Raw genomic sequence first — 23,231 nt, forward strand, 5'->3', positions numbered from 1 at the left:
GTGCTTTGCTGACTTGAGTTCAGCATTCGATCTGGTGGAACACGCACTGCTCTGGCCTATCTTGCTGGCAATGGGTGCCCCTACTGAAATCATCCATCTCCTTGCCAGGCTGTATGACAACCTGTCCAGCAAAGTCAGATTTGGAACAGATGGAGAGTGCACTCCTTTTTTTAAAATCAAGAGAGATATCCGACAAGGATGCGTACCTGCCCCACTCCTGTTCTCCCTTTTTATAAATCAAGTAGACCACATTTTAAGACAAACTAATGCAGATGCACCTATCATTAATGCTAACCCAATCCTCTTGTACGCGGATGACGCGGTCCTTCTTTCCAGGACCCAAAATGGATTGCAACATCTAATCAATAGGTTCCACATATTTACTGAAAGTAGAAGCTGAAAATTGATAAAGGAAAGACGGTTACAATGGTATGTAGCAGGAAACCAAGAAAATGCAGGCCCTTTTTTTTAGATGGGGAGAGATTAGAATCCGTCAGGAGTTTTTGTTACCTAGGCATCACTTTTTCAGGAGATGGGAGATGGGCCAGTGAACAAAAAAATGTCCTTTTTAAAATGGTTAGGAATACAAGTTGTGTTTTTAGATTTGCTGCTAAATTAGGGGGGTCACAGAATTCATGAAATGTTGTCAATATATAATTCAAGATGTATAACATCAGCCATATACGGGGCCGGGATATGGGGATATAATGCCCAGAGTGCTAACTTGATTCAGCGCGAGGAAAACGTGTTTTTAAAACGATTAATTTGTGCCCCGGCTACGGCCTCAATTGAGATAGTACATAGGGAATTTGACATAAATTATGTCAATGATTTAATTTCTTTACGACCCTTGTCCCTATGGCGCTCAATCTGGGCAAAGGAAGAGACAAAATTTACTCAGGACGTAATTACTGATTGTATAAAGCTCGATCGCCGCTCAAATATCCCCTGGTTATGTCACATACAACATTGGTATAAAACACTGTATGGTCAAAACATCTTTAAAGATCTAATAACGGGGTCCGTGTTGTCAAAGCGGGAGCTTAAAGTCTCATTCCTTAAATATACAGATGGGATCAGAATGGAAAGATATGTAAAACAAAGTACGTTTAATCTCTATCTGGAATATAATATCAATGAAGGGTTCCAAACTTACCTTACTGTTGTTAGTACCAGTTCCCACCGTTTTGTGCTGACCCGTCTACGGTTGGGAATTGTGCACCGCCTAGTGGCATTCCCTGCAATTAAGAAACCCGGTACCTGTTTTTGTCCCTGTGATGGTAAATCCAAACAGAGTACTTGTCACTTTTTGCTATTTTGTAACTTTTATACTTCTTTTAGGAAATTTTACTTGAAACCCATCTTTTTAAAATACAATACGCGTAGTACAAAAACAGCGATGCAATTGATGTTTAATTTAGAGACCCCAGATGTATGTTTCTATGTGGCCACTTATATTTTAAAATGTATTTTTGCAAGAAAATCAATTATCGTATGAACTCAACCAATGATGCATTTCTTATGACAGTTTAGCACCTGATTAAATTGCTTAGCACAGTGAACTCTTTATATATGTAGAAATCGAATACCTCTACCACTTATATCACTTACAGCACTTTATACTGCGACTTTGCACTCGTCCTGCCAGTAGAATGTGGTGAGATACATTCCTAAAGTATTCAGATTAGTGCTGCTAAATGCATACTGCACTTTAGGAAGGATGGTACAGTTACTTTGCACTATATTATGCTAATTTGCACATCTACTAATGCTGGACAAGTGCCGCTATTGTATATTGTACACAGAAAGAACGGTATAGCTGTTTTGCTCCTTATTTTTGCCACTTTGCATATGTATTAGTAGAAGTATGCTCTAATGTAAGCTATACATCTGTAAGGATGATATAATTAATTTTGCAAATTAATACTGCTAAATTTGCACATATATTAGTAAACAAACGTACTATAAAGCACTTTAAAGATTGTCGGATATGTGTTGTTAAATGTATATTGTATTCAAGTAATTAAGGCATTTTGCAAACCAAAACTGACACAAATGTATGCAGTATCTATTTTGATGCTTGTTGCTATATGGTTGTATTCATACATACCGAATAAAGCATTTTGAAATTGAAATAGTAGTGTAGAAGATTAATATACCTCCTGCAAAGATTCTGTACTATGCAGATCACAGAACAGTATTTTATGTGCATAGCTCAGTGGGTTACTGCTTTTGTCACAGAGATCTTTTTGTTACTCTGCAGTTCATAAGTTACAACCGTAATCAAGGTTGGAAAGTTATGTTTTTTTCCCCAGTCTTAGTTTTAAATTATATTATTATAATTTCAATGTGATCCAGTGATTATGTCTTACAAATTGCAATGTGGAAGAGGCATATTGTGGGCATCCCTTCCAATTTGCGATATGGCACCATAGGTATCAATGATTTAAAATTACATTATTATAATGTTTGCTAAAAAGGATTTGTTTGGGTAGAAATAAATTATAATCAGTAAAGTTAGCCGTAACCACTCTGTTATGTTCTGAATCCTGAGTTTGTGCTTTCTCAGACCACGCACTCCTAAAAATGCCTACCAGTATGGATGACGTGAGAATCCTACAGTTTGTAGTCCCCTTTGATTTATATATCATTTTCTATACACAGATTAACACACATATGATTCATTGACACTGTATGTGTGCTATGTAAAATGCTTCGACAACCTACATTGGTATGAGAGGCGCTATTCAACAAATGAAATACATGTGAAAGAAGGCTATGGAGATATGAGAGGCACTGTTGGAGGGTAATAGGGAGGGAATAATTGAAGAGCCCAATAAAGATTGCCATATCTTGGTGTCATCATTTAGTAAGCTTTAAAAACAAATGCAACTCATTATGTAATGAAAAATGTGTAGTAGAATGCACAGCTTTTGCCATTTCCCCCACATTTTCTTGGAGGCAGAACCTTTCAGCCCCCCTGTAGTGGTCCAGCTCTCTTGCTGCACTCACTCGCTATGCACTGTATGGGGGCTGGTTTGACAAAATTTGCCAAGGCTGCTTAGGGTTTCCAGTCCAGTTCTGCTGCACAGTAATATGGATGGTCCCCCTCCAACAATCTGGTGCGCTCCAATAATTCATGCTTGCTTATAAGCGAGCATGAATTTGAAGTGAAAGCAATTACATTTGTTGATTTTAACGTCATTTAGAAATGGGGAGCTCAGCCAATGAAGAGAGAATCGCCACACTGATAATATGGTCCGGTAAGGCTGTGACCTTTGAGGAACATGTGAGAACTTCGACAGATTAATGTGGACCCCGGTTTTACTCACAAGGGGCGGCATCGTCATTTCTTTGAGACAGATCTGTGCCACACCTTAATGAGGAATTACCTTTCTATATATCTGTTATCCTGATGAAGGAGGTTAAATAATGAAGTCAAACCTATGACACAATAGTCAATAGATGAGTAATGACTAGGAGATGAGGAGTCGCTGAAGAATATTTGTTACAGCTTTGACAGATGGTGAAATAGATGCATCTGTATTCTGAATTTGACGCCCATTTTCATTCAAAGATGTTTGATGTCATGAGGATAATGCTTTTGAGGATGCATGTTTTTAACTTTGGGTGAGTGGTGTGAAAATCACGGGTTAAAATTGTACATGGATATGTATATATGAAATAAATCATTTATGAGAGCCTAACTATAGTCCCAAACCATCTGTTCATTATGTGTGAATAGTTCCCATACCATAATTGTTTTATTTGAGAATGTGTAGTGACTAGGTATAAGAAAACTTTGATAGGCCCTCTCTGTGAGTCTAATAGGAATATGTTGTGGCAGCCATTATAGGACTAAGGTACATGGCTCCATCCTGAAAATTAATTAAAAATATGAGAGGGTGAGTTCACCCTGGTCCTCAGGGTTGAAAGGAGTTCTCTCATTGGACAGCATGTTGTGGCAGCCAATATAGGACTGAGGGACATGGCCCCCATCGAAATGCATTGTACTGAATGGCAGGTGTTAAGGTTCACTGAAAGGAACACATATAAAGGGGGATATCAGAGTTTAGTCACAATATAAATCAATTGTGGTAAACTAATTTTAGGAATTCTGGGGAGTTGTCAGGTGATTTTGCCCTGTCAAAAAGGATGATTCCTACCTGGGTTTTGAGGAACTATGTTTGAGAGAAAATTGTTTTCTCTCATCGTTTTCTCGTAGAGGTTATGGAAAGTGATTCAGAACCTAAAATGAGTGCACATTTTCTATATGTTCATTCTATCTTCTTCAGGCGTGTGAGATAAAAGTCTGACATTCTGAGTAAAAGATGCACTTCCAACAGCATATCTGTTGATTCCCTGGTGTTTTCCAGCAGCGTGTCCAGCAGTGTGGTAATGAACAACTAGAGAGCTAAAATTTTGAATTTATGACTAAAGTGTGGCATCTTAGAATCAAGTTATAAAACCTAAAGCATTCTCTTTAAAGATGAACAAAGTTGTTATTTTTGTTAAGTAGCGGCCGGTGGTGGTAGTGCTACTGTGTGGTGACGTGGTGGGTGGAGGGGCTAGGTCGTGGGTAGTAAACTACGGAATACAGCCAAATACAGGTAAGTACACACAAAAGTAAATAAAACGAATTTCGTTGCATGCACTGCATCGCCAAATGCAATGTAATTTTGTTAAAGAAATTATGGTTAGTGCCCTAGAAAGGTAGGACATTTTCCCTAAGTTCTCAAATATCTTCCTCATTCATGTCAGTAAAACAGACATGTTCTCTTAACACCAGCAGCAGTCTGCCATTTAAGTCCCTAGAGTTCAACTGTAGCTTCATCACAGAGATCTGATGAGCAGCTAGAGCACTAACATTCTATATTTATGACAACAGTGTAGCACACCTATTAACTTACTTGAAGAGGCTTTGTGCCAACTATCCCCATCCATTGGTTGGTTGTGTCATTACATTACAGCATAGGGCAATGAGTCAGGCCACTTCAGTTATTGGCTAACTTCATTGTAAGTGACAGCATTCTGTTGTTTTACAATGAGCCCATCTACATACCAGTAATACCCATGAGTGCCATTGGCTGCTCTGCTGTTTCTTTTTCAAAAATGCGTATTTCCATGTTTTTTAATTTTCAACCCAGTCATCAGTGGCTCTATCCTCCTCTTTCTTACTATAGATGCTCTGTGGGTGGCTCTTCTCTGCAGCAGCCAGCCCACGACGAGGTCCTTCTTCTGTGTCATATACTGTCACCAGGTCTCAAATCCAAAATGGTCAATCAGCTTTGAAAAGTGACCAAAAAGCAAGGTACAGCTTACAAGAGAATCCAATTACAATTAAAGGCTTCCTTACACCGTCTCTTGCTGCAGCTTCTCTGTGATCGGCTTTCCTCTGTAGCAGCAAAGTCTATGTCACGGATCAACAGTGTTGGCAGGTCTGTTATTTAACCGCATGCATGCGGCGCGAATTCCCCGCCCATGCTGACTCCGCCTTGCGCGGGCGGAGTCATGACGGAACGGTTCCGTCATGAGCACAGCTCAACCGACGCTCATGACAGAACCGTTCCGTCATAAGCATCGAAGGGGTTAAAACAAGGTCACCAAGCACTGTAAAGAATATAGATATTGATATATAATTTTTTCAATTGCAGATTTTTATAGCACGAACTCGACCCGAAGGTATTCGAGCGCTTTACATGAGCACCAGTTTCGATACACTAGGACACATTCAGTTTTTTGGTAGGCACAGGGAGATGAAGTCATTTGCCCAGAATCACAGGATGGTGAGTCAACGCCGAGCCTCGAACCTGGTTCCCCAGCTCCAAATTTCAGCAGCTCTCGTCGTAAGGCCACAGCCTCTCCCATTGCCATTGTGCCTCCATTTAAAGTTACTTTTTGATTTCAGACTTGCCTATACTGTCAGATAAAGAACGATTATCACAGGGGTTGCTGCAGAGGCAAGCTACCAGGTGAAAAGCTGCAGCAAGAGACAGGCCTTGAAAGCTGGGCTGTCAGAAGTGAAAATATAGCACACTATAGTGTTAGGCTTAGATTGTAATGATGTCTCTTACCTCTGTTGGTATGGGTCATCTTAGGTTGGTATGAGATGAGTATTCTAGGGTGATCAGTTGGAGTTGGGTACTCTAGGGGCAACCTGCTGATCTCGGTTGGTGCTTCTGGTAGACATTAAACTTCTGTGTGTACTCACCACAAGCATCCTGTCGTAGTTGGAACTTCAATAGACTGCGCCGAGCAGCCTGGGAGGAGACAGGCTTTCCAGAAGAGCACCAACCTCTCCTGAACCCACACCTTTTTCGATGCCAAGTGTTGGTATTATGTTGTTGGTGGATTTATATGGCGCACGCTGCAAGAGTGTTTGATTGACATATGGATGCGCTGTAGCATGAATTCTCCTCGTGTGTAATGGCCTCCCCAAACTCAGCGCTAGCCTTCACAAGGGCAGTGCATGAGCACGAACAAAGCAGGAAGCGCAATCGCGAATTCCATTAGTCGCAGAGCAAGCTCCAAGGGCATCGTGAATCCCACTAGCCAGGAAGAACCTCATCTGGCACGGAGCGATTTCAATTAGCTGAACCACATCAAGGTAATCACACTAGATGTGGTGACACCTGTGACACCATGCTGCACTGGGATTGGTGTGTCTATGTACATGTGACCACCTCTTGTGTTTTGTGCTGTGGTCGGGGGCATACTCAAGCCTCTAATAAATGTGCATAGATGCCTCTCAAGCCTTGTGTTGTTTGTCAGTAAATGAATACTAAAGGCACATGAGATACTGTCGGTGTTAATTTCATTTGGTGCCAGTTTCACTCTTTTTTATGTGGTACAATCTGAATATTGTATGTGCTATAAGAGCAATACTGGGGAATCCATGTAGCAATAGTTCCCTTTGGTGCTTATGTGGAAACATAGGAATACAACACTGGTCAATTTGAAGCCTTAGCCTAACTTTTTCTGCATGAATGAGGGTATCAACACTCATTGTGATGTGCTCTATACCATCCTGAGACTGTTGTTAGGTAATTTGTCCTGTTTGTCTCTTTTTCAGTCTCTCTGGTATTATTCTTTGAAAGCAAGGATACAGCAAAGCCATTGCAAGTTTTGTAACCAGGTTACTGATACATGACAATCTTCTAACTTCAATCGCGATTGGCAGGAACTTTTGACTTTACCCCGGTCCAGCGTGACCAGATATCCTAAATAGGTGCTTATTGCTTGTGAGAGCTGTTTTACATTTTATTCTTTAAAAATGGATATCTAAAGTTCCACTTACTAGTTTGCTGTCGTTTTGGTCTTGTTTTATTTAATTAATTGACCTCAAGTTTCCTAACCTGGTGTGGATTCTTTTTGTGTTATGTTTTCACTGTTTTACTGTTTGAAGCATTGGACATATACTTTACACATTTCCTGTACATTAAGCCTGACTGACTACCAGAGGGCAGTTGGAAGCATGCCAAACTCAGCGCCCTACTGAAGAAACCATCAGCTGACCCCACTGACCTCAAGAACTACCGCCCCATCTCGCTCCTTCCTTTTCCTGCCAAAGTCGTCGAGAAGACAGCCAACAGACAGCTGGCCACCTTCCTCGAGACAAATGGATCCCTCGACCACTCACAGTCCGGCTTCCGGGCCAACCACAGCACCGAGACCGCCCTCATGTCAGCCACCGACGACATCCGAGCCTTGCTCGACAACGGTGAAACGGCGGCCCTCATCCTCCTGGACCTCTCTGCGGCGTTCGACACGGTCTGCCACCGCACCCTAGAACAGCGCCTGCACAACATCGGAATGCAGGAGAAGACACTGGAGTGGATCATCTCCTTCCTCGCCGGAAGAACCCAGGGGTCCGCCTCCCCCCGTTCAGATCCGAGGCCACCGAAGTCATCTGCGGCGTACCACAAGGATCATCACTCAGCCCCACGCTGTTCAACATCTACATGAGCCCCCTCGCGGCCATCGCACGCCAACACAACCTCAACATCATCTCCTACGCCAACGACACCCAGCTGATCCTCTCCCTCACCAACGACCCCGACACCGCCAGAACCAACCTACACGAACGGATGAAAGACGCAGCCGAGTGGGTGACGAACAGCCGCCTGAAACTGAACTCGGATAAGACGGAAGTCCTTATCCTTGGATCAGCACCCTCCGCCTGGGACGACTCCTGGTGGCCCCCTGCCCTCGGCAGCGCACCCAAACCAACGGACCACGCACGAAACCTGGGCTTCATCCTGGACTCCTCCCTCTCGATGACCAGACAAGTCAACGCCGTTTCCTCGTCATGCTTCAACATCCTACGCATGCTCCGGAAGATCTTCCAGTGGATCCCAACCGAAACTAGGAAGACGGTCATCCAGGCCCTCGTCACCAGCCGACTGGACTACGGGAACACCCTTTACGCCGAAACCACAGCCAAACTCCAGAAAAGACCCCAGCGCATTCAGAACGCCTCAGCACGACTCATCATGGACATCCCCCGACACAGCCACATCTCCGGACACCTGAGAGACCTGCACTGGCTCCCCGTCAACAAGAGAATCACGTTCCGACTCCTCACCCACGCACACAAAGCTCTCCACAACCAAGGCCCCAGATACCTCAACGATCGCCTGACCTTCTACACTCCCACTCGCCAAATTCGATCGACCAGCCACGCCCTCGCCACCGTTCCCCGCATCCGACGAGCCATAACGGGAGGAAGATCCTTCTCCTACCTGGCTGCCAAGACGTGGAACTCCCTCCCCATCCACCTCCGCCTGACCCAAGACCACCGCTCCTTCAGGAAGCAACTCAAGACCTGGCTGTTCGAGCAGTAGAGGACCCCCCTCCCCAAGCGCCTTAAGACCCTCTGGGTGAGTAGCGCGCTATATAAATTCTTGATTGATTGATTGATTGTTTGATTGATTGAACAAAGGTTAATTTAGGGTTTGCCTTATACTTACCCTGGCTAGGATTGTGGTTGCGGCCTGACTTGAGCTCATACCCTAGTCAACCAACAACCCAGTTTCTAATAATATGGGACTATAGAGCTGTGTATGCTGTGTGTTATCAAATATAAAATTTAGCCTTGAATGGAATGGTAGTGGCTTTCTAAATGTCATGTAAGAGATACTGAATGAGATATGTTTACAAACGTCTTATGGTTAATGGTTATCTATAAAAATATGCCACTGAAGCTCAATTGAAGTCATTTGGTTGTAATAAGCTGCGATTATTGTTATACTTCATTGTACCATTTCAATTCCCTGAATTCTATGTAGAAACTTATATATCTCCATGCTCAGTTCTGTTCTGCATTGAAACACTAATTGCATTTCGTAATGCCTGATCAGATTCTGATAACTTTCTGATAAAGCACATATTTACTGACCTACCATCACTATTCACTGGTCATTTTCTGGGTGGACATGTAGCTAGAGAAAGAGGAAGCTTTTGAGTTTTGTGGCATGACGTCAGTCGTTTAAGATAAGTGAAGCTTGAGCAAAGAAATGTTTATTTTCCAAGCTTGTCTGCCTAAGTTTAGTAACAAGAAAATGACCTTGGTCCATATATTACAACTAATTTTGACGGTCAGAATGTTGGATTTATTTCTTTTTATAAGAATGGCAATTGATGTAAAAGGCGTCATACATCACACGCACAGGCCAAGGATAACTAAGGGTTGTGTGGGTGGTTACAATGCACAATTTTGCACCGCACCTGCAGGTTTCTACGATAGTTAGTAAGTCAACGCAGTGCTTTGCATTGCTTGCATCAAACATTATTAAATCATGCACTCCGTTTTGAACGTTCCCTCTTGACTCTAGTAGAAACCAATGAAGCAGTCCTTGGCAAGCGGAATAATGGTCTCATTTTCTGAAACCCTTTTAGCCTGAATCCAGGGATTTGTGCTACATGGTGTTTTGTAAAAGATATCTTTGAATTCAAACCAAATGGAATAAGCCCAGATTATGGCAGTGCACTTCAACCACTTCATTTTACCCACATTTTAATAACTTTAGCATTGACGTATTTGCTCAGCCAGTCATGCATATCTCCTGACACGAACTGTATGTTTCTTGCCACTCAGCAGAGAAGACTATTCCTTTCATCTGTGGAGTCTTTCATCTTCTTATAGGTAGCTGCATTGAAATACCCAACTAAGCATAGGTTAGTCCCACGGGTTTAAACAACCTACTCACGCATTCCTCCTGCTAAGAAGGAACCCTTTCATATATTTCAGTGGGGTGTTTCGCACAAGGAACATACCACGACATTATGGGAGATGCATGTCAAACAGTTCACTGTAGTTGCATTTCAATTATTTTTTCAGCAAAGTACGTCACAAACTGTACCCTGTTCCACAGAACACATAATTGGGGGTATCAAAAAAGCTTAAATGACAACAGATCACTCTCACATTTCATGAAAACACTATTGAATGTTTCATTGTTCTGGAGATAAACGTTTCATAATCCTTTAATAGCTAAAAAATGTAGCGATTATACAAATCTCATAAAATCAAGTACATTATTGACACATTGTGCACACCACACCACATCTTGCTCCAATAGTGATATTGCTCTTACCTTTATACAGTAGTCTAAAAAATATTTTACACATTTTATTAGTTGCATGAATATTACTGCCTTCGAAAGCTCTTTCAAATAAAGTTTCCAGTTTATTTTCAAACTTTACCCGAGCCAGTTTTCTAATGTATCAATGCTCCGTTTTGGCTACCCCTTCCACCAACTAACAACTCTATCAGGCCCTATATTCGCTTTGCTAATTTAGGCTAACATTGTTAGCCCTCTGCTACCAGGGCGGAACGTTCCCTGTTGTAAAGTATAGAGAAAATCGTAAAAGTGTATTAAGCATGACAAAATGTGTTAAATATTTTTATGTTAAATATTAAGGTAAATTACTTGTATATATTTATTTTAAACGTGGAACATAATATAAAGCTACATCCCGATTAATTTACATTTGAATTAATATTTCATTACTTTAAATATTTTAAATAAATGTACTATTATTCATTAAAGCATTATTACCAAAAGAAATCCAACAAAACTTAGGGGCCCATTACGGTGGCGTAAGGACCACCACCGACGGGCCGGCGGTGAGGTCCGCTGGCCCTGCAGCCGCGATTCTCCCACTGCCAGATTACGATGGCAGTGGGACCCAGACCGTGGCGGAGGCAAAGCCCATCTGCCACGGAACCGCCACAGACAATTGTCACTATTGTCCTGTGGAGCGATCTGCAACCATAAAATGGTGGCAATGCCTAGCAAGCGTCGTCTGCCAAATTAAGATAAGGTCTTCAGCCAGCCTTTCCGCAGAAGTGCATATGTCGTTGAAAGGCATGCTGAGTTTGGTTTTGGGGGCCCGCCACGGGCCCCCACTTGTGTTGGGGGGAGGTGAGGATGCACTGGAGGGGTGCCCATGGTACCCCCTCAACATTTCACTGCACCAAGTGCCAGGCACATTGTAGTGCCTGCCACGTAGTGCAGTGGAATGTGCAACATGCTCTTTTTGGCATCACAGCAGTGCTGCTGTCAGCAGCCACCACCACAATGTCAACGGTGCGAAACGAGACTGCAGCGGTAGCGGTCCCATTATAATAGGGTATGGGGGACTGCTGCATGCATGGCGGACGGTCCCGGTTCATACCACAATGGCTGACGGAGCCAGTCCGTCTGCCATCGTAATGAGCCCCTTAATTTCTTAACAGGTCAGAAAACTGCTACTTCTCTGTCTGAACTTTAGAGGAAGAGCATAGTTCAAAAACGGTATTAGTGTAACTTAAGCAATGTATGACAATGAATGGTCAAGGCAATCAGATCAGACTCTTGATAACAAATGTTAAATGCTGCAGGTTCTTCAAAACTGCAGTGAGGCAGTGTTTGATCTTTCTAATGCTAGTCATATCTCTGACGGTAAATTTAATCTATATTGGCTATCACTGGCTTCAGGGTTATGTATAGATAGCCACACACAATGGGAGCTTAGGTGTGACTTGATGGGCCTTAATGGGCCATGAACTGGCTTGATGGGGGAGGGGAAGCTGAGCGCCACTTACTTACACCTGAATAGGTGTGTCCTGTCCACACACAAAGGGCTGCATACCCACCTGTAGTGAGTCTGGAGCCAGGGCAGGAAGGGCAGGGACTCTTTGCTCTTCAAAGGCCTCTCTTTAAAGTCCCACTTCATAGGTACAACTGGATTCAAGCACTGGACCTCCGACATCACCAACGAAGAACACTTCTGGAACTGAGGACATTCTACCTGGCAGAAGGAGAGCTGCTGATGGGACTGCCACTCTGCTGGATTGCTTTGCTGTGCTGACCTGCTGCACTCTTGCCTGGGAGTGAGAAGGACTGACCTGTATCTCCACATCTCAGAACCTATCTATCTCCAAAGACTTGTTGGCTTGCCTCCTGTTCTGAAGGATCTGGGATAACAAAGACTTCTTTTCAACCTACAAACAGCACCTGGGCGTCACTTGCTGCAAGTCCTGCTCTGCCAAGTGGTGCCAACCCAGTCCTAGGTCCCTGGAAGTGAGTATAAAATGCTACATCTGTCAGAACCCACGCATCAACATCTTTGCACCAATCAGAACTGATGCATTGCCGTCTTTGTGGGAACCAAATGGACACATCGAAGTTGGAACCGCAACCTCTCCTCCCGAACTGCCGCTTCGGAGACAACGCATCGCCACTACTGTGTGGAGAAGAGCGACGCATTGCCTCTACAATGCAACGTGGAGAAACCAGCCGCATAGCATTCAGAACTGCTGCACCATGGAAGCGGTGCATTGCTCACAAACGCGACGCATCACCACCGTTGCGCAGAGAAATCCCACGCATCATCCCAACTGCTTGGGGATCACCAACGCATCACTTGGCTGCACCCCTCATCTCATTATTCGCAACCAGGATCAAAGTACTTATGCTCAGCGGCCACTGCGTGGGTCCAGTATCCAGCCCGTGCTCCATTGCGGTCATCATGACCTCTTGACTTGTTCCCGTCCATCGTGACCAATTCACTCTTTAAGCGATTACTGCTTCTAAGCACTATTTTTGCATTCAATCTTTAAAAAATCATATCTTGACTTCTACTGATTGATTTTTGTTGTTTTGGTCTTCTTTTCTTTAAAACAATATTCTTTATTTTTGGAAACTGGTGTGGAGTCTTTTTGTGCTGTTTTTGCTATGTTACTGTTTGATGTGTTGCACAAATGCTTTACATATTACCTCTTAAATTAATCCTGACTGCTCTGTGCCAAGCTACCAGAGGTTTAGTACAAGATAATTAGGATGTGTTGTGTTTTACCCTGGCTAGGATTGTGGCTCCTGCTTGGACAGGGTACATACCTCTGTCAACTAGAAACCCAATTTCTAACAACTTCTCTCTCAGATGTCCTTAGATGAATGCAAGGGCCTCTCCCAATCTGTTTGAATTTTAGTGTGACACTCCTTGGAGCAATGCAGAGCCCTGATGGCCTCTTTGGACATTTTGCACATTTGCATTACTCTCTTTATAAAGTCAGTTTGTTTGTTTGCCTTCACGACGCCAAGGTGAAAGTTATTTTGTTACCTCTCTCTACCTCTAAAATGTGTAACGTTTTAGGAAGACAGTATATTCGCAAGGTCTAATGACGGATATTCATTGCTTATCTCAGTGTGTAGTTCGTTCTCTTACATGCTGGACTGATCCTCCTGCAAAGCAATGTGGTAAATGAGGTTCAGTTTCCACACATTTCAGTAATTTCTTTCCAGTCAAATATTAGCCCAGTTACACTGAGAGTCCCCGGAGCCACACACCCTGAAATGTTCACTGCTTAGCTCATTTTGGTGTGTATACACGTTTTAGTGGCCAGCGTATGACAATGCTTTAATATGAAATGCCATATAGTAGTATTAAAGGACGTAAAAGAATATCATGTCTAACAACTTTTTATATGGGCGATTCATTAAAATGCTATCCAATATCTGTAGGGAATTAATTGCAAAATATCTTTTTCTATTCCACAGATTCGCATTTGGGCTCGGAAACAAGTGATACAGAATGGATCTGTTGACTTTGCTTTAAATATCACAGGCCCTATCCTAATTTTCATGGAAGACCTGCTAAATGTGAGTTACCCGCTTCAAAAAACAGGTACTTGGTCATTTCATTCACACATATGAATACAGAGTAGAACCTTTTTTTGTAAATGCACCTTCCTCGCTGCCAGTGCCACTGATGCTTGGCAAATGGTGTCAACATTTTACATTAATCCCAAGAAAGTTTATGACTCAGATTTTTATTTAATTCTGCAAAGCGGGCACAAACTGCAGTGGAGATTAACTTTCTTGTGTACATATTAATTTGTACTAAACGTTGTACCTTGTGCAGCGCCTAAACCATTTTTCAAAAGCCCCTGTTAATTTATACAAAGAGGCCGTACCTGAGATGGAACAAAGCAGAAACCATAGATTTTGGCACAAGCCACATCTAACAAAGTAGTTTAACCTAGACCTGGGCGGAATTTCAATTATGCCTGGGTAATTGGTTTAAATTTGGTAATTCTGCTTTACTCTGTGGTGCAAAATTACCAATAATAAATAATAATGCGATTCTGCCCGCTCGGATAATTGACAGTAATTTGGGGGGAAAAATCCCATTCCAAGTGCACATTTAGCGAGCGTGAGAGGCTCACTATTAATGTTCTGTTGTATTTAGCACTATCTCATAGTGAAACATGCATGCTGTCATCCATTTTGAATGCGCGGAGGCATTTTTGAGCTGAGAAAATAGCTCTAAATGCAAAATTAACCTTCTCGCATAATTCCGAGTAATCTTGCAGCCTTTTTGGATAATTACGTGTGATTACGCTACACGGAATTACGTGAGTTATGCCCACCCCTGATGAGATCTGGGTTTGCACCAAATACTAACACCTAGTTAAATTAGGCCCGAGCAAGGGTTCAAGCAGTATGTCTTGATAAACATCTGCGTAGCAGTTGTGTTTTATATGAAAAACATGTCTTGTCTAACACATTAGACCTCTGTGTTTTTCTACAAATAGTAATTTATACTGGAGGTTGTACCTCAAGTATTCCTTTGCTAGACACTGCTCCACAGAGCAATATTGAGTGCCACACAGAACCATTTTCAGTGTGAGAGCGCTGATGATGTCATAGGCAGGTGACATTTGCTAAATCTGATGCAGAGCTGCTTTTTATCATTTGAGCAGAGCTACAATTTGTAGGCAGCCCTGCGAAACTAAATCTGGGCGTGTGCATCTTGTAAATGTACTTTTGTAATTAAGGATACATTGAATATACAAAAAAAAGAAAAAAATTTATAGAGCATATTTGTAATATATGTGAAAAAAAGTTACCTAATAAGGCAGTGACTAACTTTTTTGTGCGCCCATCTGTTCACCCAGGCATTTCACTCCGCTCACCAATACTTAGTGACTGCACTAGTAACTAGCTGACACAAAAAAATGTCATTTAAAATGGTCATGCCAAATCAGTTTCCTTAGAAATGTTGAGCTAATGTTGAAGGTGCGAATGCTGTTTTTGCAGTCTCATTCTCAATCCTTTCCTCTGTCTCTAAAATATCTGCAGATTTCCAAATAGATTTCTTCTGAGAGTATAAGAAAGCTTTAACTGCCTACTTCAGATACGTCATAGAAGCGCCAATGACATTGTACTACTATAACTTGCTTCCCACACTGCATCCCTTCTGACTAATGAGCTCCACGCACACCTTGAAGGCAGCGAGTAAATCAAAACAGCTAACCCATCAACAGAGAAATGCCCATATCAATAAAAAGAGGAATGTCCTATCCTGTCCTTCTGAGATGGACATGAAAATATCTTCCATCTCATGAAGAAATCAAAAACAAAATTCGGAGACCCATCCAACTGTAATATGATCTTTCACTGATCCTGCACCACACACGCTGGTGATAAAAGGTAATTACCAACTCCAGGAGCACATGGAAATGTAAACATTGTCTATAACACCAATCAGTTTTCTTATCAGTGTGAGGAGGGAGTTAGCAATGGTCAATCTAGCTTCACCGTATGCCACAATCAATCACAATATGTAACTCTGCCCCAACAGGACTAGACAGAGTATTCAGCCCCTTGTTCTTCGTTAATTTTGATTTAAATAATCACACCTAAACTATATATTTAGCTAGTTTAAATTCTTCTTGTTGAGTCACCAGGCATCTGCCCACTTGCCATAGTGCTCAGATGCCTCACATCAGATAAAAAAAACAGATGAAAGGACATGCATTTTTTGAAAAATGTCCCTCTACCCACTATAAATGTCTCTATCGGCTTCCAAGTCAAAACAAAGTCAAAGTTCAAGACATTAAAAAGCCTGTCAGGGAATCCTCCTCTCCCTCCTGCTCGATTTGATCCTTCTTTACTGTCCCATCGGGGATTATGGACATGCCACTTCTTCTCAATCCCAGTTCACTAGTGTATGTTCAATGGCACAATACAGATGCAGATCTCTTAGGGTACTGAGTCTAATGCTTGTGCAAGTCTTCCATCAATCGTGGACTCAAAACATAACCTTCTATACTTTAAGATAGAGCTGAAATATCACACTTTACAGAGTGAAGACGTCTGATGAAGGACGCAACTGTTGAATGGTCCTGCTCTAGCTCTCACTGTCCACGTGAAGTTGTTACCCCACATTCCATCTTCTGGGTCTGTATCGGGAGCTTTAACATTGCTTCCTTTCTCTTGTTTTAAATTGCCTCAGACCTCTGACTGGAAACAGAGTTCTGATGCACGGCCTAAGAATAGGAGATAGAAGAGGAGCATTGGCAAGCTCTGGTGGAACCGCTGACTGGTCTACTCTAGAATCTCTTTGCCCTGTTAACATCAAGGAAATCTGATAGGGCAACAAAGCAATTTTCTTCACTATCCGCAGGTGAGAGCAGGTGAGAGCACCACGAAGGAAGAACCACAGGAGATGATAGATGTTTTTAAACCAACCAGCTCCTGATCATATTTTAACATGGGACTACTTGCATGAAGAACTAACACAACAGAGAATTAAGTTGAAGACCTTTCACCATGCCGTGGGCAAGGGGATAGATGATAATGCCTGACTGCAAACTAAATCATAATATGGTCTTCTGAAGGCTACCTATGCCTTAAAGTTGCTATGGGCGTTGATGGACAATACAGGAAACCATCAATAAATGTTGTTGTTTGGTGGAGAACATGTAATGAATAGTCACAACAGTGAGATGGAGACATGAATTACTGCTCCAGATGAGAATTCATCCATATATATGGTTTTGTACGAGTAAAATGTCCAACTAACTATAACATCCCTGAAACCTGTGTTTTTTTCAGTGAAAAAAAACACAGGTTATATATATATATATATATATATATATATATATATATATATATATATATATATATATATATATATATATTCGCTCCTGTTGCACCTACTTCTGCACTCTCATACGGGTGCTGTATGCGGGGGGTGCTCCCGCTAACATCACGCTTCTCATCTTCCTCTCTTCCAAAAAGACACAGCACTCACGGGGGAGAGTCTAAGTTTTTATTTTGACTCTTTCAAGCGCACCAGACGCGTTACGGCATACGCCTTCCTCGGTGGTATATATATATTCACTGAAAAAAACACAGGTTTCAGGGATGTTATAGTTAGTTGGACATTTTACTCGTACAAAACCAGAGAAATTTGTCCGCTATAGTTAGTTGAGCTAACTATAACTCGCGCCCCAGCAATGCACTACTGTTGATGTCACTTGTTACATCACTCATGACATGGTCAGTGACATCACTGATGACATCTCAAATGACATCACTGATGACATCATCTAGTGACTGTGTGTTTCTGTAAAGTTTAAATATGTTTTATATATACATAGGCCAAGGTGTTTTGAAGAATGAGTGGTTGTATGAGTGCCTGAATGGATGATTTAGTAGATGTGTGACTGACTATATAAGTGAGCGTGACTGACTCTTTCAAGTGAGTGATTAAATGTGTCTTACTGAATGCATGGGTTAGTGACTAAACTGTGAGATTGTCTGTATCAGTCTGTCAGTTTGTGTGTAAGCGCTGCATGGGTCGGTGACTAGCTACTTAAGTGTCTATTTGGGTTATTGATTGGTTGTCTGAGTATCTGTATGTGTGCCTGAGTGTCTGTGTGGGTGGGTGGGGTGTGTTTGACTCCCTGCATGGATGTGTGAGTGGGTGATTCACTGGGTGTATGAGTTCAAGACTACGTCTGTGAGGGGCTGTATGGGTGGGTAAGTGTGTGTATGTATGTGTTGGTGAGTGAATGGATATCTCAGTGGTACATGTGTGAGTAACTACATAAGTGAAAGGTAGTATATGTGAGTGTTAGAGTATATAAATGATTATATGTGAGAGTGAGTGATTGTGAGAGTGGCTGTATGGATGAGTGTGTACTCGTGTCAGTGATTGTATAAGAGAGTAAGTATGTGTTATTATCTGTATAAATAGGTGAAGTGGTGTGTGTATAACTGTGTAGGTGAGTAAATGGGAGTATGGTTGATTCTTTGCATGACTGACTAGTAGAGTACCTATGGGTGAATGGCAGTGTGTGAGTGTTTGTATAGGTGTATGAGTGCATGTGATAATGCTGTATTGATGAGTGACTGCATGTATGAGGGACTGTGTGGGTGAATGAGTAGATGTGTGTGTGAAGGAATTCGTGAGTGGGTATGTAGTAACTGGTATTGGTGTGTCTTTGGTTTAAAAAATGGCAGTCTGTAGTTTAGAGTGGGTGTATCAAAGGTTAGATTAGGATGTGAGGAGGTGCATTAAATTATCACATGGATTATGTCATCAGTGTTGTAATTTGAGATGTCATCAGTGATGTCACTGACCATGTCATCAGTGATGTAATATGTGACATCATCAGCAGTGCATTGCGGGGGCGCGAGCTATAGTTAGCTCAACTAACTGTAACAGCCTAATTTGTCTTTGTTTGTACGAATGAAATGTCCAACTAACTATAACGTCCCTGAAACCTGTGTTTTTTTCAGTGAATTTCTTTTTTTTTTTTAAATCTTTTTATTCACAGAGTTTTTTTAATTTTTTCCACCCTCTGGAGCACAGAGGGGGCATGGAGCAAATAATAAAGAAAAGAAAAACCATTTTTCCTAATCATATCAAATTTACACCATATATTTCGTCTAAAGTAAGCAAAAAGAAACTTCTTCTTAATACCAAAATAATACATCACTCCTTATTTGGGTGAGATCACTCTCCTTATACATACATATTAATATCAATTATACATTCTGTATGTATTATACGTTATTATACCTTATTATACCTTATTTACACATTATATACACATTTATACAAATTATATACAAATTATGTACATATACATTTCCTATACAAATCAACCTTCTTCCTTCCATTTCGTTATTGTTTCCCATATTTCCAAACCTAATTTCCTCAATCTTTTCCCTCTTCTGGAGTAGATCGCTTTTTCTAAATTGTATATACTCAGCAGCCTGGCTAACCATTGTTGGAATGATGGCGCCACTTGATCTAACCATGCAGTGGCAACACACAGTCTGTACACTGCCATGGCCACGAAAATAAAATAGTTCCCTGTCTCAACATCATTATTTCCATCTACACCTAACAGAATAATCGCAGGTGATAGATTAGCAGGTAGTTTTAGTGCCCTTTGTAGAAACATTTCTATCTCTTTAAGTACTGTAACTAAGCTCGGACATGTTGCAAACATATGAATGGCATCTGCATCTGCACTCGTGCACCTGGGGCAGTTTATACCAGTTGTCGCTCCCCATTGTGCCAGTTTAGCCGGGGTGTAATATAGCCAATACATAGTCTTATAATGCTGTGCTTGTAATGACGCAGAGCATAGAATATTCGTCCCTAATTCTAATGATATATTAAAACATTCTTGTTCTATGCCCAGCTTCGTTGACCAGATTTCCCCCCATTTAGCCATGTCATCCGGTCTTTGTTCATTTAGTTCAAGATAAAATCTTTTAATTGTGCAATCTACTCCAGTTTCTATTATCTCTAATATGTTATTTTTTTCAAATCCTCTTGTTCCCCCTCTTTTGTTTTGTAAGAAACTTCTTACTTGTAGATATTTGAAGAAGTGATTTGTCGACAAATTGAATTTTTTCTGTATTATTGCAAATTGTTTCACCCCTTGTGTCCCCATTACATCCCCTAGTTTTATTATCCCTTTCCGATGCCATTCCGTAAAAACTGAATCAGAGAATATATCTCCCGGAAGTAACATATTCTCGTATAGCCTCGTATACCTATTAAATTTCCCCAAACCAAACTTTTTCATAAAAGCCTTCCATATATTATATGCACCCAGTATAGTCTTAAAGCGTGTTCTTTTGAAATATGCCGTGTCAAAATTTTTCAAAAAAATATTTTTAGTTTCTTCACCCAGCAATATGCCATATATCGCTAATGACCCTAAATGATCTTCTTCTTCTACTTCAGCTCCACCTATTAATCCTACCATATACTGCAAGGCAGCGGCCCAGTAATACAACTTAAAGTCTGGTAACGCCCATCCTCCTCTTTCCCGTGGGAGTGCCAAGAATCTCGCCGCTCTCCTAGTTTTACCTTTGGACCAAATAAATTTATTAATCATATTTTCAATCCTTTTAAACCACGCGTTATCAAACCATAAGGGGATTGTTCGGAAGAGATACAAGAATTTCGGCATGATTAACATTTTTATAATGTTCACTCTTCCAACCAAGGTGAAATGGAGATTATTCAGTCTGTCTAGTTCACCCCCAACTTTCCGTACAATAGGATCGATATTTAATTCTACTATCTTATCTAATTCTGAAGTTATAGTTATTCCCAAATAGGTTCCCGTCCGCGCCACCCGTGGATCCTGGCATGAGGCCTTACTATTTTTTATGATTTGTGTTTTTCCGGTATTCAAAGAATACCCGGAAACCTTCCCAAATTCCTTTGCCTCCTGTTCCACGTGTCTTATGGCCTCTGTGGGTGATGATGTGATAACCGCCACGTCATCGGCATAGGCCAGGATCTTACACTCCCCCCTAAGTGTGACAATTGGGGAGATGTTCCTATTTGACTCCAGTCTCCTGATTAGTGGGTCTAAATATATCGCAAACAGCAACGGGGAGCATGGGCAACCCTGCCTTGTGCCCCTGTTAATTTTTACTTTATCCGTTAACCCCGCATTAATTCTAATTGCCGCCACAGGATCTCTATACAATGTCTTTAACGCTGTTAAAAAGCCACTACCAAATCCCAATTTTTCCAAAACACTCCACATATACACCCATGAAACGCGGTCAAAAGCTTTTTCAGCATCAAGTAATAGTACCGCGAACGGGTCCCCATCAGCCTCTGTTTTATCCATAAGGGTAATTAACTTCCTAACGTGGTGTGTAGTCCCCCGTCCCGGTATAAAACCGTGTTGGGTATTGGTAACTAGAGGTGTTATTACACTGGCGAATCTTGTTGCCAGTGCCTTTGAGTAAATCTTTGTGTCCGTATTCATAAGAGTGATTGGTCTGTATGACCCCGGGTTAGTTGGCGTTTTCCCTTTCTTAAGAATAACCACAATTTCGGCCTCAGACCAAGTGCTTGGTATTGAGCTTCCCTTCTGTGCCTGTTTCATGGTATAAAACATATCTCCACCTAGCTCCTCCCAGAACACCTTATAAAACTCTAGCGGGATTTTGTCTGGACCAGCCGCCTTACCTGATGGTAAACTCTTCATAGCTGTTTTTACCTCCTCTAAGTCTAACGAGTTGTCTATCCTCTTCTTCTCTGTTTCCTGCAACTGCCTCCCCTCATAATAGTTCAAATACTCCATTATGTCTTCAGGGTCTTTTATATCGCTTTCAGAATATAAATTCGTGTAAAAGTTCCTGAAGACTTCCCTTATTTGTTGTACATTGGTTAAAATCACCCCTGTACTGTCTTTGATTGCTTTTATCTCCCCAAAGGATACCTTCTGTCTAGTTCTAGCTGCTAACAATTTGCCCACTCTTTCATTCATCTCATAACAATTCTCTCTATTCACTGTATATTGTTTGGCTGCCCTTTCTGCTATCTGTTCTTCCTCCTCCATTCGCAATTTCACAAGTTTAAGATATGCAGAGTCCGTTGGAGCTCCATTACCTGCTTGATCTGTCCTACTATTCAGTTCCTCCTCTGCCCGCAGTAGTTCCCTCCTTACCCCCTCACTTCTTTCTTTCTCCTGTTTCCTTTTCCTAACCCCATAGCTGATGGTCTCACCCCTCACTCCAGCCTTAAAACAATCCCACACTATCCCTACGGGTGCTGTATGCCTATTTATACTCAAAAATTCAGATATCCATCTCCTCATATGTTGGATATATGCATCCTCCACTAGAAAAGCCTTTTCAAAAGAGGCCTTCCTTACCGCTGTCATACCTTTTAAGGTGACTATAAGAGGATTATGGTCCGATAATAGTCTTGGTGTTCTTTCGATATCTATCCCATCAATGCCTTGGCTGCTAACTAAAAAATAATCTAATCTGACACTTATCCTATGGGGTGCTGAATAATATGTAAAACCATCTTGACCAGGGTTAAGGGTATCCCAAACATCCAGCAAGCCATTATTTCTGGCTAAATTAACGATTGCTTTAAAAACTCTTTTCTTCCTTCCCTTATATTTAACTGGGGGCCCCAGCCCCAACCCCAATCCCCCTGCTCCATTAATATTAAAATCTCCTCCTATCAATATAAATGGAGCCCAGGTTGCCAACTCAATATCGATTTCTTCAAAAATCTCCGGATCATCACCTGTAGACCCATAAATAGACCCAAGGGTGACCCATGTTTCTCCAATCAGACATTCTATCAGGGCCCATCTACCCCATACATCCTCACATTTTTTCCTGGTGGTGACATCTCTTTGCCTTGCCATAACCGCAATCCCCCTATTCCTACTTCCCTGCCTAGAGTGTGCTAAAACAATAAGACCTAGCTGGTCTAGCAGCCTAATTTCAGACAGTTGTATATGGGTCTCTTGGAGTATTAGAAAGTCTATTCTTAAACTTTTAATCAGGACAGCTACCTTCTGCCTTTTTGTCTTATCATTAAGACCACACACATTCCATGTCATTATACGTGTACTCATCCTGGGTTTTTAACAAATACAATCACAATTT

The 23,231-nt window shown here is 41.6% G+C and overlaps 1 protein-coding gene across 1 annotated transcript in view; it reads left to right on the forward strand.

The window, feature by feature from the left end:
- LVRN (laeverin) overlaps window positions 1–23,231 on the forward strand; it is a 663,539-nt gene that overhangs the window by 161,012 nt on the left and 479,296 nt on the right. The window contains exon 4 of the mRNA XM_078675542.1: window positions 14,043–14,169. Within this exon, the coding sequence (XP_078531668.1) occupies window positions 14,043–14,169 (127 nt within the window). The remainder of the gene's footprint in view (window positions 1–14,042; window positions 14,170–23,231) is intronic.

Source organism: Lissotriton helveticus, chromosome 2_1 (assembly GCF_964261635.1).
Source record: "Lissotriton helveticus chromosome 2_1, aLisHel1.1, whole genome shotgun sequence".
NCBI classification, from domain to species: Eukaryota; Metazoa; Chordata; class Amphibia; order Caudata; family Salamandridae; genus Lissotriton; species Lissotriton helveticus.